The sequence below is a fragment of the Chiloscyllium plagiosum genome, unplaced genomic scaffold (assembly GCF_037043375.1).
Source record: "Chiloscyllium plagiosum isolate Xiang-an unplaced genomic scaffold, Cpla_swu_hap1 HiC_scaffold_1, whole genome shotgun sequence".
Classification (NCBI taxonomy): Eukaryota; Metazoa; Chordata; class Chondrichthyes; order Orectolobiformes; family Hemiscylliidae; genus Chiloscyllium; species Chiloscyllium plagiosum.
Genome location: NW_028270139.1, coordinates 47001314 through 47016205, shown reverse-complemented (window position 1 = coordinate 47016205; position 14892 = coordinate 47001314). Strand labels below are relative to the sequence as shown.

Below are 14892 nucleotides of genomic sequence, written 5' to 3'. Positions count from 1 at the left end.
TAAACATGTTAGATTTATTTAGAATGAATTAACCTCTCTTATGTATATTTGAGGCATTTACTAAAGTTACTCTTCAAGCAACAGCAATATCTTTTGAAAATTAGAACCTGTTGAATAATGGTCAGCTTTTAGTTATGTCCTACAGCAGTGTAATGTTACTGGTTTTCTTGGAGGCTAGTTTAGACTGGATGTTAAGCCTGTTTTATATCTGTGATTAAGCTAAGTTGTAAAGCAGCTACTGTGATTTGGAGCATCATTAGATTTGTTTATTTTTAAGATTTTTTTATTCACTCAATGGATGTGGGAGCCACTGGTTGTGCCACCATTTATTGTCCATACCTGATTACCCTTGAAATGGGGGTGTTGAGCAGCCTTCTTGAACTGCTGCAGTCCATGTGCTGTAAGTGAATGCCATTAGAGAGGGAATTCCAGAATTTTGACACAGCGACAATGAAGGAACAACAATATATTTCCAAGTCAGGGGGGTAAGTGGCTTGGAGGAGAACTTGCAGGTGGTGGTGTTACCCATGTGTCTGCATCACTTGTGGAAGTAGCCATGGTTTAGAAAATGCTGTCTAAGGATCTGTCTAAAGGTAGCTAATTTCTCCAGTGCATCCTGTAGATAGCATATGCTGCTGCTAAGCACTGATGATGGAAAGAATTGATGATGGAGAGAATTGATGTTTGTTTGATGTGATGCTGATCAAGTGAGCTGCTTTGTCCTGGATGTTGTCAAGCTTCTCGAGTATTTTCAGAGCTGCACCCATCTAAGCAAATGGGGAGTATTCCATCATACTTCTGGCTTAAGCCTTGTAGATGGTGAACATGTTTTGGGAAATTAGGAGGTGAGTTACTCTCTGCAGTATTCCTCGTCTCTGACCTGCTCTTTTAGCTACTGCATTTATGTAGCAAATCAGGTTCAGTTTCTGGTCTATGGTAATTCCCAGTGAGGAATTCAGTGATTGTAAAGCCATTGAATGTCAAGAAGTGGTGGTTAGATTGTCTCTTATTGGAGATGGTCATTGGGCCGGCCTTTGTGTGGCACAAAATGTGTGGTGGTGGAAAAGCACAGCTGGTCAAGCAGCATCCGAGGAACAAGAGAATTTCTCCTTTGTGTAGCATGAATATTACATGTCCCATTTTAGCTCAAGCCTGGATATTGTCCAGATCTTTTTGCATTTGAACATTGACTGCTTCAATAATTGAGGAGTCGTGAGTGGTGCTGAATATTTGCAGTAATCAGTGAACATCCCCAGTTCTGATCTTGTGATGGAGGGAAGGTTATTGATGAAGCAACTGAAGATAATTGGGTCTAAGGCACTATCCTGCGGAACTCCTGCACAGATATCCTGGAACTGAGATGACTGACATCCAGCAAATACAACCATCATCCTGTGTGCCATGTATGACTCCAACCATTATGTTGATTACAGTTTTCTTGGATTTTTGGGAGGTACGAAGATTCTGTGCCTGAAAGTGCATGCAGTGTTGCAATAAGTAGAGTCAAAAACTAGAGGAATGCTCTGAAATTATGGTGGTTCTGGATCCACAATGTTTTGAGAATATGTTCTGCTAGAAATGAAACTTGAAAGTGGATGTGACCTATCTAGAAGATAACAGCCACACTCCACCATTTACAAAGAGGGCATTACAACATCAATCTGCACTTATGTAGAGTATTTAACATATTGAAGCATTTTGAGATACTTGGTGGGAGCATTTTAAACAGTGTTAGACACCAATTCACATGAGGTGATGAGGGAACCAACAAGAGAGAAAAGCATACTTGACTTCATCCTCACAAGATTGACTGTTGCTGATGCATCTGTCCATGGCAGTATAGGTGAGAGTGACCACCACACAGTGCTTGTGGAGACAAAGTCCCATCTTCATGTTGAGAATACCTTCCATCTTGTTGTATGGCACTACCACTGTGTTAAACGGGATAGACTTTAAACAACTCAAGATTGGGCATTGCTGTGGCACTGTGGACCTATTTTAATAGCAGAGTATTTATAAAACAGTGGCAGGATCAAATAGAGACAGCATGGATTTATGAAAGAGATATCATGCTTGATAAATCGACTGGAATTCTTCAAGGATGTAACAGGTATGGTTGGAAAGGCCAAATGGATGTGGTATATTTGGACTTTCATAAGATTTTCTACACAGTCTCACATAAGAGATTAAGACATAAAATTAAAACACATGGGATTGGGGTAGTGTATTGAGATAGAAAACTGATTGGCAGTCAGGAAACAAAGAGTGGGAATAAAGGAGTCTTTTTCTGAATGGCAGGCAGTGATTAGTAGGGTACCATAGGGATAATTGATGGACCCCAGCTATTCACAATATATATTCATAATTTAAATGAGAAAACTAAATGTAATAATTCCAAATCTTGCAGATCACACAAAGCTTTGTAGAAGGACAAGCAGTAAGGAAGATACAGAGATGCTTCAGTGTGATTTAGACAAGCAAAGTGAGAGGGCAACTGCATTGGCAGATGAAGTATAATGTGAATAAATATGAGGTTAACCACTTTGGTATTAAAATTAGTTAGATAGATTACAGTCGAGGCCAAAATACTGTGATTTCAAGAAGGAATTGAATATAGCACTTGAGGCTAAAGAAATCAAAGGATATGGGGGAAGATTGGGAACAGTGATTTGAGCGTAATCAGATCAGCCATGATTTCATTGAATGGTGGAGCAGACTCAGTTGGCTGAAAGGCTTATTTCTGCTCTTATGTCTTAAGAATCTGTGGTCCAGCACTTGCTACACCCTAGCCAAGCTATTCCAGTACAGCTGCAATACTGACATCTACCCAACATATGAGAAATTACCCAGGTATGTCCTGTACATACAGAACAGGACAAATCCAACCCCAGTCTATTCTTGATCATCAGCAAAGTGATAGAAGGTGTCATCAACAGTGCTATTAAGCAGGTCCTTTCAGTAACCTGCTCAGTGATGCCCAGTTTGAGTTCTGCCAGGGCTACTCAACTGATGACCTCATTACAGCCTTGGTTCAAACATGGACAAAAGAGCTGAATTCCAGAGGTGAGGTGAGATGAACTGTCCTTGACACCAAAGCCACATTTCATCGTGTGTGACATCAAGGAGTTCTAGCAATACTGAAACCAATGGGAATGATGTGGAGGTGCTTGTATTGGACTGGGGTGGACAAGGTCAGAAATCAGATGATACCATTATAGTCCAACAAATTTATTTGAAATCATAAGCTTTCGGAGTGTTGCCCCTTCATCAGGTGAAAATTCAAAGTGTGATTTCAAATAAATCTGTTTGACTTTAACCTGGTGTCATCTGACTTCCGATGGAATCGGTGAGAATCAGGAGAAACTTCTCTGTTGATTGGAGTCATACCGAGCAGAAAAAAAGATCTTGGCTGTGGTTGGACGTCAGTCATTTCAGCTCGAAGACATCTCAACAGGAGTTCTTCAGGGTAATGACCTTTGTCCACCCATCTTCAATTGCTTCATTGATGACCACCCCTCCATCATAAAATCAGAAGAGGGGATATTCACTGATTACTACACAAAGTTCAGCACAATTCGTGATTCCTCAGTCCATGCCCAGATGCAGCAAGACCTGGCCAATTTCCAGGCTTGATCTGAAAAGTGGCAAATAACGTTTGAGCCACAAAGGTGTCAGACAAACATCATCTGCAACAAGAGAAAATCTTGATGTTCAATTCCACAACCATCATTGAATCTCCCACCAGCAACATCCTGAGGGTTGCTATTGATCAGAAACTGAACTGAAGTAGTCATAACAGGCACTACGGCTACAAGAGCATGTCAGAGGCTAGGAATCTTGCAGTTGGTAACTCACTTTGAATGTCCGAAGCCTGTCTACAAGACATAGTCAAGAATGTGTTGAAATACAGCATTAGTGGTTCAGTGGTTAGCCCAACAGCACCTGGGAGGTGAAATTGAGGACTGCAGATGCTGGACATCAAAATTGAAGAGTGTGGTGCTGCAAAAGCAAAGCTGATCAGGCAACATCTGAGGAGCAGGAGAATCGACGTTTTGACTGTAAGCTCCACAATCTTGGCCTCAAGGCACCGGGGCCAGGTATCGATTGCAGCCGGGGTGACTGTCTATATGGAGTTTGCATGTTCTCCCTGCATCTGTGCAGGTTTCCTCTGGTTGCGCCGGTTTCCTCCGTAGTCCAAAGATGTGCAAATTGGCTAGATTGGCCACGCTAAATTATCCATCATCTCCAAGTATGTGCTGAATAGATGGATTACCCGAGTGAAATGCAGGATTTTGGGATAGGGGACGGGCCTTGGGTGGATGCTCTTCAGAGGGGGAGTGTAGACATCTTGGACTGAATGGCCTCTTTCTGTACTGTAGGGATTCTGTGATTCTATTCCCCAATTACCTGAAGGAGTGCAGCTACGACAATACTCATGAGTCTCATCACCATCCAGGTCAAACGAGTTTGCTTGATTGACACCACTTTCACAAACCATCAGTCCTCCACCACCGATACTCATTAGCAGCAGTGTGCACCATCTCCAAGATGCAGAAGTTCACCAAAGCTCATTAGACAGCACCTTCCAAATCCACAATGACTACCATCTAGATGGACAAGGGCAGCTAATAATTCTCAAGAAAGAGGTGGATATCACTCTAGTGCTACAGTGATCAAGGAACATATGGGGCAGGTGGGATTAGGGTATTGAGCTTGATAATCAGCCATACTCATGTTGAATGATGGAGCGAGCTTGAGGGGGCAAATGGTTTTCTCTTACTCATATCTTCTACATTTCTGTGTTTCTATGATACTTGGGAACTCACCACCTGCAAGTTAACTTACTTACCTTCTGTGGAGAGCGTGTTTATGTAGTGCGGAGGAGATTGAGCCATTGTGACGGCTCGGGAGGCCCCTCGGTATCTGTGGTGGTGGCAAGAACAGGCAATCAAAGGAGGCAGCAAGAACAGGCAGCCCAAGGCAGTAGCGTGAACAGGCAGCCAAGGGTCTCATTGCATTTGTGGTGACGTTGAGTGGGGAGGAGATCGAGCCACCATGGGGAGAGCAAGCCCATTGTGGTAGAGGAGCCCAGGGCAAAAGAGATCGAGTCACCATGGGGAGAGCAAGCCTATCGTGGTAAAGGAGCCCAGCGCAGAGGAAATACAACTGTTATGGGGATTGCAAGTTCAGCATAGCAAAGCGTTTAAGAAAGACTGTAATATTGAATTTGTAACTTTGTTTTTTCTACGTTGTATCTAAGATTTTGTACCTAGGTACATATGTACCTAAGATAGCACCAGTAATGCTGACTTTGTACACTTTTCACTGTTCTCTTTTATCCCTGTACTTGAGTACACGTGACAGCAAAGTCTAATTCTAAAGTTCCCTTCTAGTTCACCATCTAGACTTGGAAATATATCACTATTCCCCATGGTCATTGGGTCAAAATCCTGGAACTGTCTTCCTAATAGCATTGTGAATTTACCTACACCAAATGGACTGCTGTGGTTCAAGAAGCTTGTTCATCATCACCTTCTCAAGCAACAAGGGATGGGCAATGAGTGCCTGCCCAGCCGGCGATTCCCATATCCTGTGAATGAATAATTTAAAAATATAAGCATTGCAGGATAGAAGAGTTTGCCGAGACAGAGAGCAGTGAGGCCATGGAAGCTTTTGAAGAGAAAGATAAGAATTTTAAGATCAGGGTGTTTGCAGAGTGGGTGTCACAGTAGTCATGAAGCACAAGAGTGATGTTTCACAGGATTTGATGCAAATGAGGCTATGAGAAGCAGAGTTTTGGATGAGTTCCAGTTTATGGCAAGTAGAAAATAAGAGGTTGACTAGAAGATCAATTGAATTATCAAGCTTAGAGGTTAAATTACACTGGAGTTTGAGTAATAGATGAGCTGAGACAAAGGCAAAAAGAGTGATACAAATAATTAGTCTTAATTATTTGTTGAATATGTGCAGTAAAGAAGGTTACTTTGAATTTTTGAAATAACTTCAAATAAGTACAACCTCCATATTATTTTCAATCTGAGAAGGATTTGCTGAATGCAAAGTTGAAATGTGCTGAATTCTATCCAACCAGCTGACATCCAAAATAAGGTTTGTATTGAATAGCAAATGAGAATTTTTGATTAATCCTTTATATCTTCAGCCATCAAAAATACCAAGGAAGTTTTAGAAAAGGTGGCAGCCTCACGTCGAACATTAGATAATGCAACTCGCAAACTTCAGGCAAACTTGACTGATGTGCGAACAAGTCTCAACAACACATTGAATGATGCAGCTTGTAAAGTACCTGATGCTGTTGCACACTGTGACAACATAAGGGATTCACTGGGCTATCTCAATATTAATGCAAACTTTAGTCAGGTAAGGCATAATTTATAGAGTACATTAAGTCCTTGCTTAAAGTTGTGTTTGCATTCCTGAAATTTATGGCTTTTGGTAAAATATAGGTTTCTAAAGGAACCAATATTAAAACTGGAATTGTGTTCTGTAAGGTCTTCCTTAGCAGAAACATTACATTTAACATTGCAGAATTAATATAAAATAATTTTGGAAGCAAACCTGAGCTCCAGGGCAAACCTGAACAAAATATAAAAGTGTTTTTCACACCTCACCACCTACATTCCTTTAAAAAGCTCCAGATTTGTGAAAATGCGAGTTTAGATCCTCCTTACAGCAGAAAAGCAGCTGTTATTTTAACTTAAATTCACCGCTCATTCCATGATGTATTGGCTTCCTGCATGCTCAGGCCAATCAGCATTGAGATGGTGAGTCTACAGACACTCACAACACAGATGATGGGAACTTTATTCCCACAAGTGCTTTGTAAAATGCTGAATCACAATCTCATCTTGATTGACCAACATGTTCACAGAAAAGTCACACAGCAAGATAAAGACTGCCTGATTCTTAAGTCTTTGTTCCAAAGCCCAAATAATATTTAATAATGAAGTTCGATTACAAACAGTTTGGCGTCTGTTAAAAGCTGACAATGTGGGGCTGTAAGTTGATAGGTCAGAAATTAGAGGGACTGTGCATCACAAAGAAAACAATGTTGAAATTAATTTCACGTTTCTCAATGAGATTATAAGCCCTATTAATTTACCTATGTTAAACCAAAATCATGTCAAGTAAGGCATCACCACCCAATAACTTATTCATATTGTAGTTTATAACTTAATTTGCCTTTTTACGTTGTTTATACTATTTAAGAGTTCAGAGTCATACTTTTTGTAGTTTGGACATTTATTAACTTGACATAAACAAAACGACTTATCAGAAGTTCCAAACTGAGAAAATCAATTATAGTGTTGTGACTCCTGGAAATAATTTTTATAAATGTTGCTGAAAATTACTTTTTTTATATATTACATTCTTAATCTCCAAATTCAGTTCATGAAGTGAAGGAAAACAAATGAGCAACACAAATCATTGGAATTAGAAGTGAGCACCTACGGTCTATTTAAGGATGAAAGTTGCTGTAGTCTATATAATATTCTCCATCTTAATCCAAATTGTAATGAAATTACAGTTGGCAACACTGAGTATTGTTTAAAATTAATTTTAATTTGGTCCAGAATGTTTGCATTACAAAATATTATGAACAGTTGTTTTTTAAATGGAAATGAAACAATTGAATTATCTTTCTCCACAGCATTTTATTGGGCTTTCTGATTATATAGCATCAATTGGAGTGACTGTTGTATTGGTGCCAAAGCGACAGTATTTACTATGAAGTTTATGACAAAAATTGCTAAGGCATGGGTTTAACTTTTAAAATTATGATTTGACTCCAGGGCTAGCTCAAAGTATTCTAACTCCCATAAAGAGTGAAGTAATCAACTAGTTGAAGCAACAGTTACATTGTGATTTGCTATCTGTGAGAATTATTCAAAGTAAAAACATTCGCTATTCTTCAGTTTTTCTAAATTACATTACAAGACAGCAAAATAAAGATTCAATGGTGCTCATGCTCGGGGAGAAGCTGAAATATTAAATAACTAAAATCATTCTTAGAATCTGTTGAATTAATTTCTTCATCCTAATGGAAAAAATTGAGATTCCACATTAGCTTTTCGGTGTGAGAGAGATTGTTCAGCTGTAATTGGAAATGTAATAAGCCATTAAAAATATAGTTAACCCTCATTCGGTGATGTATAACTTTTTCAATTGTTTTTACAGCGAGATTAATAGTATACACATAAAAGTGCCCATCAATTTGAACACTTTCAAAGCATCACCATCAGCTGTGTCTGCACTGTTGCACCTTTCAATGGCAGTTTCTAGATTTTCACATTTAACCGTGTCTGTGCAAAAACTAGAAGTAGCTATTGGTTTTACAGTTGTACTCACGGCAAGCTCTGACAGTTTTGCTGCCATACAATTGCAACAACTAGGCCTTTTATAAGCCACCTGAACATTTGTTTTTCAACACTTCAGTTAAAAGATGTTGATTCTGAACTCAAGAAAGTGAATGATGTGCAGAAAATTGATTATGAAGACTTGATTCAGAAGGTAAACAATGCTCTTTTCACTTATAACTTTTAAAATTGCCATTACATTATGTCATGTTTTCCACAGTATTGTGCTGTTACTTTTGATACTATCTGAAATGTTGATTAATACCACTTGCATTCTATATGACAGATTCTGTCAATTAAGTAATCTCTATTTTGAGCCAGATTTAATGTCCTGAAGACCAATCTTATATTACAAAAATTATGTATTGCTTTTTTACGTTTTTGTTGTGAAGATGAACAATAGTCCTCTCAGGTGACTTGCCATTTCTTCAAGGAAACTTGCTGCACATGAATTTGGAAACAGTCCTGATTGGCAGAGGAAAACATTTACAAAAAAGCACAAATGACAGAGATATCAAAGTAATAGCAACAAGTCGGGATTAGTGAAAGACAGTTTGTGATGTTGAAATCTGCAGGCATTGAAATCTAAGCTCCATGTACTTGTGCATGTGTTAAATGTATATAATATGTCGCTGTGTTTAGTATTCTTAGGAAGGTGTGAAATATAGCCCGATAAAAAGCTGTTAAACTATGTTATTTGAATACTTCAATTGCTGGATGAATGAAAAATGAAACAGAAGCGAGATGGAGTATTCAAATACCTAATAAAGTCACCGTAAACCTGCTGGACTATTGCGCTGCTCTCTCGGGGGTGGTTTAACCTGAGGGTCACCAAGCCTCAGGCAAGACGAGAGGTTGAGAAGGAGAGTCCTTCATGGTAACTCAGATAATGTGGGAATTGAATCCACTATTGGCATCACTCTGCATTACAAACCATCTGTCAAACCAACTGAACAAATCTACCCCAATATGTCTAATCCTAGTGATTAAAGGATTCAATCGAGTGTAGATGGATGGAATCAAATAGTGTAATATATCATTTGATCAATGTCTTAACATTTAGTTTGTATTTTGAGAAACTGTGTAACAACAGAATGTGATCGTGTTACAGGTTTTTCTTGTGACCGGTCATCTCCCTTGAATATTAGTATAAAATCCAAAACAGCTGATTATATATTGTATATAATACTATTTTTAAATTACTTTCATTATATTACTTTAATTTGAAATCAACTATATTGGTTGGAAGATAAAATTGCATCTTGTATTTTAGTTGCTACATTTAGGTGGAAATGTAAATAGCAGTTCATTTATGGAAGTATGTTTTGAATAATTTATGTTGAAGGTTTGGTCATTTGAGTAACAAAGTATATGCCCTATTAATCATCAATACAATGATAGAAAGCATGATTTGGAGATGCCGGTGTTGGACTGGAGTGTACAAAGTTAAAAATCACACAACACTGCAAATATTTGCTATAAATTCTGTGTTACGATCGAGCCCTCCACAATCACCTGATGAAGGAAGCTAGTGTGCTTCCAATTAAACCTGTTGGACTATAACCTAATGATAGAAAGGGTTGTCAGCAATATCATCAAATGGCACATGGTCCAAACATAGACAAAAGAGCTGAATTCCAAGTAAAAGTGACTACCCTTAATACCAAGACAGCTTTTGACAGAGCTGAAAATGTGTTGCTGGAAAAGCGCAGCAGGTTAGGCAGCATCCAAGGAGCAGGAGAATCGACATTTCAGGCATGAGCCCTTCTTCAGGAAGCTTTTGACAGACTATGGCATCTCAGAGCTCAGCAACACTAGAAGAACTCAGTAGAAAACTCTGTACTGATTTGAGTGGCACCTAGCATAAAGGGGAAGTTAGTTTTATTTCTAGGAAGTTAATAATCTCAGTCCCAGAATAAAACTGCAGTAGTTCCTGTATCGCACTATCTTTGACTACTTCATCAATGACGTTCCTTTCTTTAGAAATGGAAATGTTCACTGTTAGCCCAATGTTCTGGACATTCAGGACACCTAAGATAAAGTGGCAAGTAACATTCATGCTATTCAAATGTCAGGCAATGTCCAAGTCCAAAAGGAAGTCTAACTATTCTCCCTTGACATTTAATAGCGTCACCTTAAGTGAATCCTCTACTGTCAATATTGTTACCATCAGGTTGCGATTGACCAGAAACTAAACTAACTAACCATCTGCATACTATGGCAAGGAAAGAGTAGGATTTCTGTGGCGAATAACTCTCCTCCTGACTTCCCAAAAATCTGTCCAACATTACAAGGCACAAGTCAGGAATGTGGTGGAATACGCCCCAGTTGCTTGGATGGGTGCAGCTCCAACAAAATTCAAGCATAACATCCCCGTTTTTATGTTTAATTCCTCTTGTTATGAAGGATAGCAATCCACTTACCTTCTTAATTATATGTTGGAGAAAGGTTATCAAATAGAATATTAGGTATGAACTATGGAAATCTTTGTGTCTTTGGAAATCTTGGTACCTTGTACAAAATCTTTGAATTCTCTTTCATCACATGAGAAGATACAGAGGACTAGAGAATGATCACTGTTGTTCCTTTGTTTAAGAAGGGTAGTAGAGATAATTCGGGAAATTAAAAGAACAACCTCTTTTAAAACCCAAGGTTCAGGTTTAGCGAGACCGGGAGATTTGGCAACTGCACCACAATCAGTTTGCTTAGTACCACTTGTGATTGTAATTTCACAAAGTTCGACACACCCTTCCACCTCCTGATTTACAGTTATTACTGAAATGCATTTTGTATCCTTTCCAGTGAAGGCAGAAGCAAAATGTTTGTTCATATGATTTGCCATTTCCTTATTATTTACTATTAACTCTGAATTCTCACTCTAGAATACTTTATGTAGTCTTATCATTTTCTGTAGAAACTTTTGTAACACATTTTTACATTCCTAGCTAGCTTCCTCTCCTACTCTAATTTCTTTCTTGCTGATTAGCCTCTTGGGCACTCACTGCTGTTCTTTTTATCCTGATGAATCATAAAATCTGCCACTCATTCACGCAATTATATGTTTTTTCTTTAAGTTTTGTGCATTCACTAATATGTTTACTTAAGCACAGATGGTGGGACCTTCCTATCAATTTTTTTTTCATAGTGAGAATAGACTTATACTGAATATTTTGATATACCTTCTTAAAATCTATAGACTGTACCTATTGATTTACTTCCAAGCCTCCTATTTCAGTTCACTTTAGCTGACTCCACTTTCTTGCCCACACAGTTGTCCTTTTTTTGCCTCAAAATGCAAATCATAGTCCCAATCTTTTCTCTTTCAAACTAAATAAGTAAGTTGGTTATGGTCATTGCTACATTAGTATGTCTTACCTCTCAGGTTGTTAATTAATGCTGTTACATTACACAGTATCAAGTCTAATATAACCTGTTTCAAAACACACTGCTCTAAGAATGTATGTTAAAAACATTCTATGAATTTCTCATCTGGGCTACTACTGCCAATTTGAATTTTTCAGTTTACATTGTAGATTAAAGTCACCAATGATTTTTGTTACCCGTTAATCACAAGCATCCAATATTTCTTCTTATATAAACATCATCACTAGTAAGGTAACAAGGATAATCCATCAAACAGCAAAGGCAGTATTACAAAGAAGAACAAGACAAAAGTCAAGAACCAATGGTGAATTGAGAATGCCAAGGAGTTGCAGTGCTTTGGTGATAAGTATGACATGTCAGGTTTCTTCTATGCTACCATTGCAATATACAGACCTGACACCCTTGACCTCAAACTGGTGCGAAGTAAGGACGGAACCCTTTTGCGAACAGAGAAAATATCAGCTTCTGATGGAAAGAACATTTCAAAGAACGCATAAACCTTGATGTAGTCATCCACATGAGCATGTTTGAAGAAATCCTTCAACTTCCCATCGAAGATTAGCTTGGACACCTACCTAGTGTGATAGAATGACATATGGAGAATGGGAAAAATCAAAGGAACAGAAAGCATTCCAGCAGAGATTTTCAAACTTGGAGGTGCAGATCTTACCTGTAATCTCCACCATCTGTTCTTGAAAAGGTAGATTAGATTAGATTCCCTACAACTTGGAAACAGGCCCTTCAGCCCAACAAGTCCACACTGACCCTCCGAAGAGTAACCTGCCCAGACCCATTTCTCTTTGACTAATGGATCTAACGATATGGGCAATTTACCATGGCTAATTCACCTGACCTGCACATCTTTGGACTGTGGGAGAAAACCGGAGCAATCAGAGGAAACCCATGCAGACACAGGAAGAATGTGCAAACTCCACACAGATAGTGGCCCAAGGCTGGAATCAAACCTGGGATCCTGATGCTGTGAGGCAGCAGTGCTAACCACTAAGCCACTGTGTTGCCCTAATCTGGTGCAAATAATAAATCCAGGGCAAATAATAAATCCCTGCTGATCTCAGGGATGTTACCATCACCACTATGTTCAAGAAAGGAAACAAAGTGGACTGTAGAAACTACTAAGGACTCTCCCTACTCTCTATCGCTAGGAAGGTCATTGCCCAAGTTCTCACTAGCCACTTCTTCTAGTCTCTGAGAAAATACTTCCTCAAAGACAGTGTGTCTTCCAACAAATCATGAAACTATGCATATGATTTTCATTGCTTGTCAACTTCAAGAGAAATGCCAAGAACAGTATCAAGCACACCCCACTCCCCCGCTATAATATCATTTACTAAGCTTATGTTCCTGTTGCTCCCGCCACTTGAATGTCTTCCACTACTATAGTGCCATGGTCAATTTGCAGTCTGCAGTCCTACTCTCATCCAAACAGCCAGAGAGAAGCTCAAATATATTGGATGTTTTCAGCTGACACTCCTGCCCTTCGGATCTTCTTTTCTGCCTCATTCATAGTCTTACCAACCTGTCTCTGACCACTGACCAAATTTAAAAACCCTATCCTAATTGTTGTGATGGCCTCCTGGTGGTTGCATTACAAAGACATAGCTACAGGATAACATGGATTGGGATCTGATAATTGAAGGATATAGCCATTTAGGGAGCACAGGAAGGTAGGAAAGGTGGAAGGGTGGCAGTGTTATTTAATCAGGGTATTCGTACTATGGAGGGATGACCCATGTTCTAGAATCCAGAATGTGGGAACAGTTTGGGAAAAGATTAGAAATAGTAAAGACAAAAAAAATCACTTGTGAGATTTGTTTATTACCCTCCTCCCTCCACCGTAACTGTAACCCTGATGTGTCAGGGAGCATAAAATGAGAAGTAATGAGAGGGATCTTATTCTGCACGTAGACTGGAAAAATCAGATGTGCAAACATGGCCCAGGTGAGGAATTTGCAGAATGTTTTTAGGATAGTGTCTAAGAACGGCACATTCTGGAGTGAACAAACCAGCAAGCTATATCATTTAATATATTGTTCAATGAAATAGGATTAATTAATAAGGCCAGGGTGAAGGAAGCCCAAGGTTGCTTTATAACATGTTTGAAGTTTATATTGAGCTCGAGAGAGAGAGAGAGAGAGAGAGAGAGAGAAGAATGGGCCAACTCTCATATTTTAAACTGAAATAAGAGGAATTATGAGGGCATGAAGGCAGAGCTAGTTGAAGTGAAATGGCAAATTAGAAATACAGTAGCAGACATTTAAGGTAATATTTCAGAATAAGCAAAATAGATAGCAAAGTGAAAGAAAACTTCCAATGGGAAAGCCTATCATCTGTGATTAACTAAGAGTTCAAGACAGTATCAAACTAAAAAAAATCCAGTTATGGAAAGATGGGTTGTAGATTAAAGGTTTAGACTGCTAAGAAAGACTAAAAGATAAATGAGGGAAAAATCTGAGTACAGCAGAAAGGTAGTTAGAAACATAAAACAAAAGTAAGAAATTCTAGCGATATTTAAAAAAAGAAAATAATTAACAAAGAGAATGTTGGTTTATAAATAAAGAGTCCTGCTACCTAATAAAGGCAGATTAGGGGATGACAGATGAATTGAATAGATATTTTACATTGTTCTTCCCCTATAGGTGAGAATAGTAACATCTAAAAAGCAGCTACAAATTAGGAAATAGATGAGATGAATGATGAAAACTGTGATCTCTGAGGAATTGTAACTGAGCGAATTGGTGTTGCAGGCTGTTAAGACCCTTGATCCTGATAACCTTCAATCTAGTGACTTAGAAAAAGTGGCTTGTGAATAATCACGGTATTGACTTAAATTATCCAAAATTCCCTAGATTTGGGGAAGGTTCCATCAGATTGGAAAATAGCTAAGGTAATCCCTTTATTCAAATCAGAAGGGAGTTAAAAGAGGAAACTACATTCCAGATATGTTCATGTTTGTCATAGGGAAGATGCTAGAAGCCATTAATTGGAAACAAATGGTGGTTTGAGTGACATGGGCTGTAGCGAGTTGTGTGACAGGATGTGTTGACTATTTTGACAAGACCAGTCTCGACGTTGGATGCAACTCGCGCCATCATATATGTGATATTTTTGTCAG

General features: G+C 38.7%; 1 protein-coding gene across 12 annotated transcripts in view; it reads left to right on the top strand.

The window, feature by feature from the left end:
* The window catches only part of LOC122551995 (prominin-1-A-like), a 286450-nt gene that overhangs the window by 154490 nt on the left and 117068 nt on the right, over positions 1-14892 (top strand). For all 12 annotated transcript variants that reach the window (XM_087986625.1, XM_087986630.1, XM_087986686.1 and 9 more), the window contains 2 exons: positions 6161-6378; positions 8455-8529. In XM_087986625.1, the coding sequence (XP_087842751.1) occupies positions 6161-6378; positions 8455-8529 (293 nt within the window). The remainder of the gene's footprint in view (positions 1-6160; positions 6379-8454; positions 8530-14892) is intronic.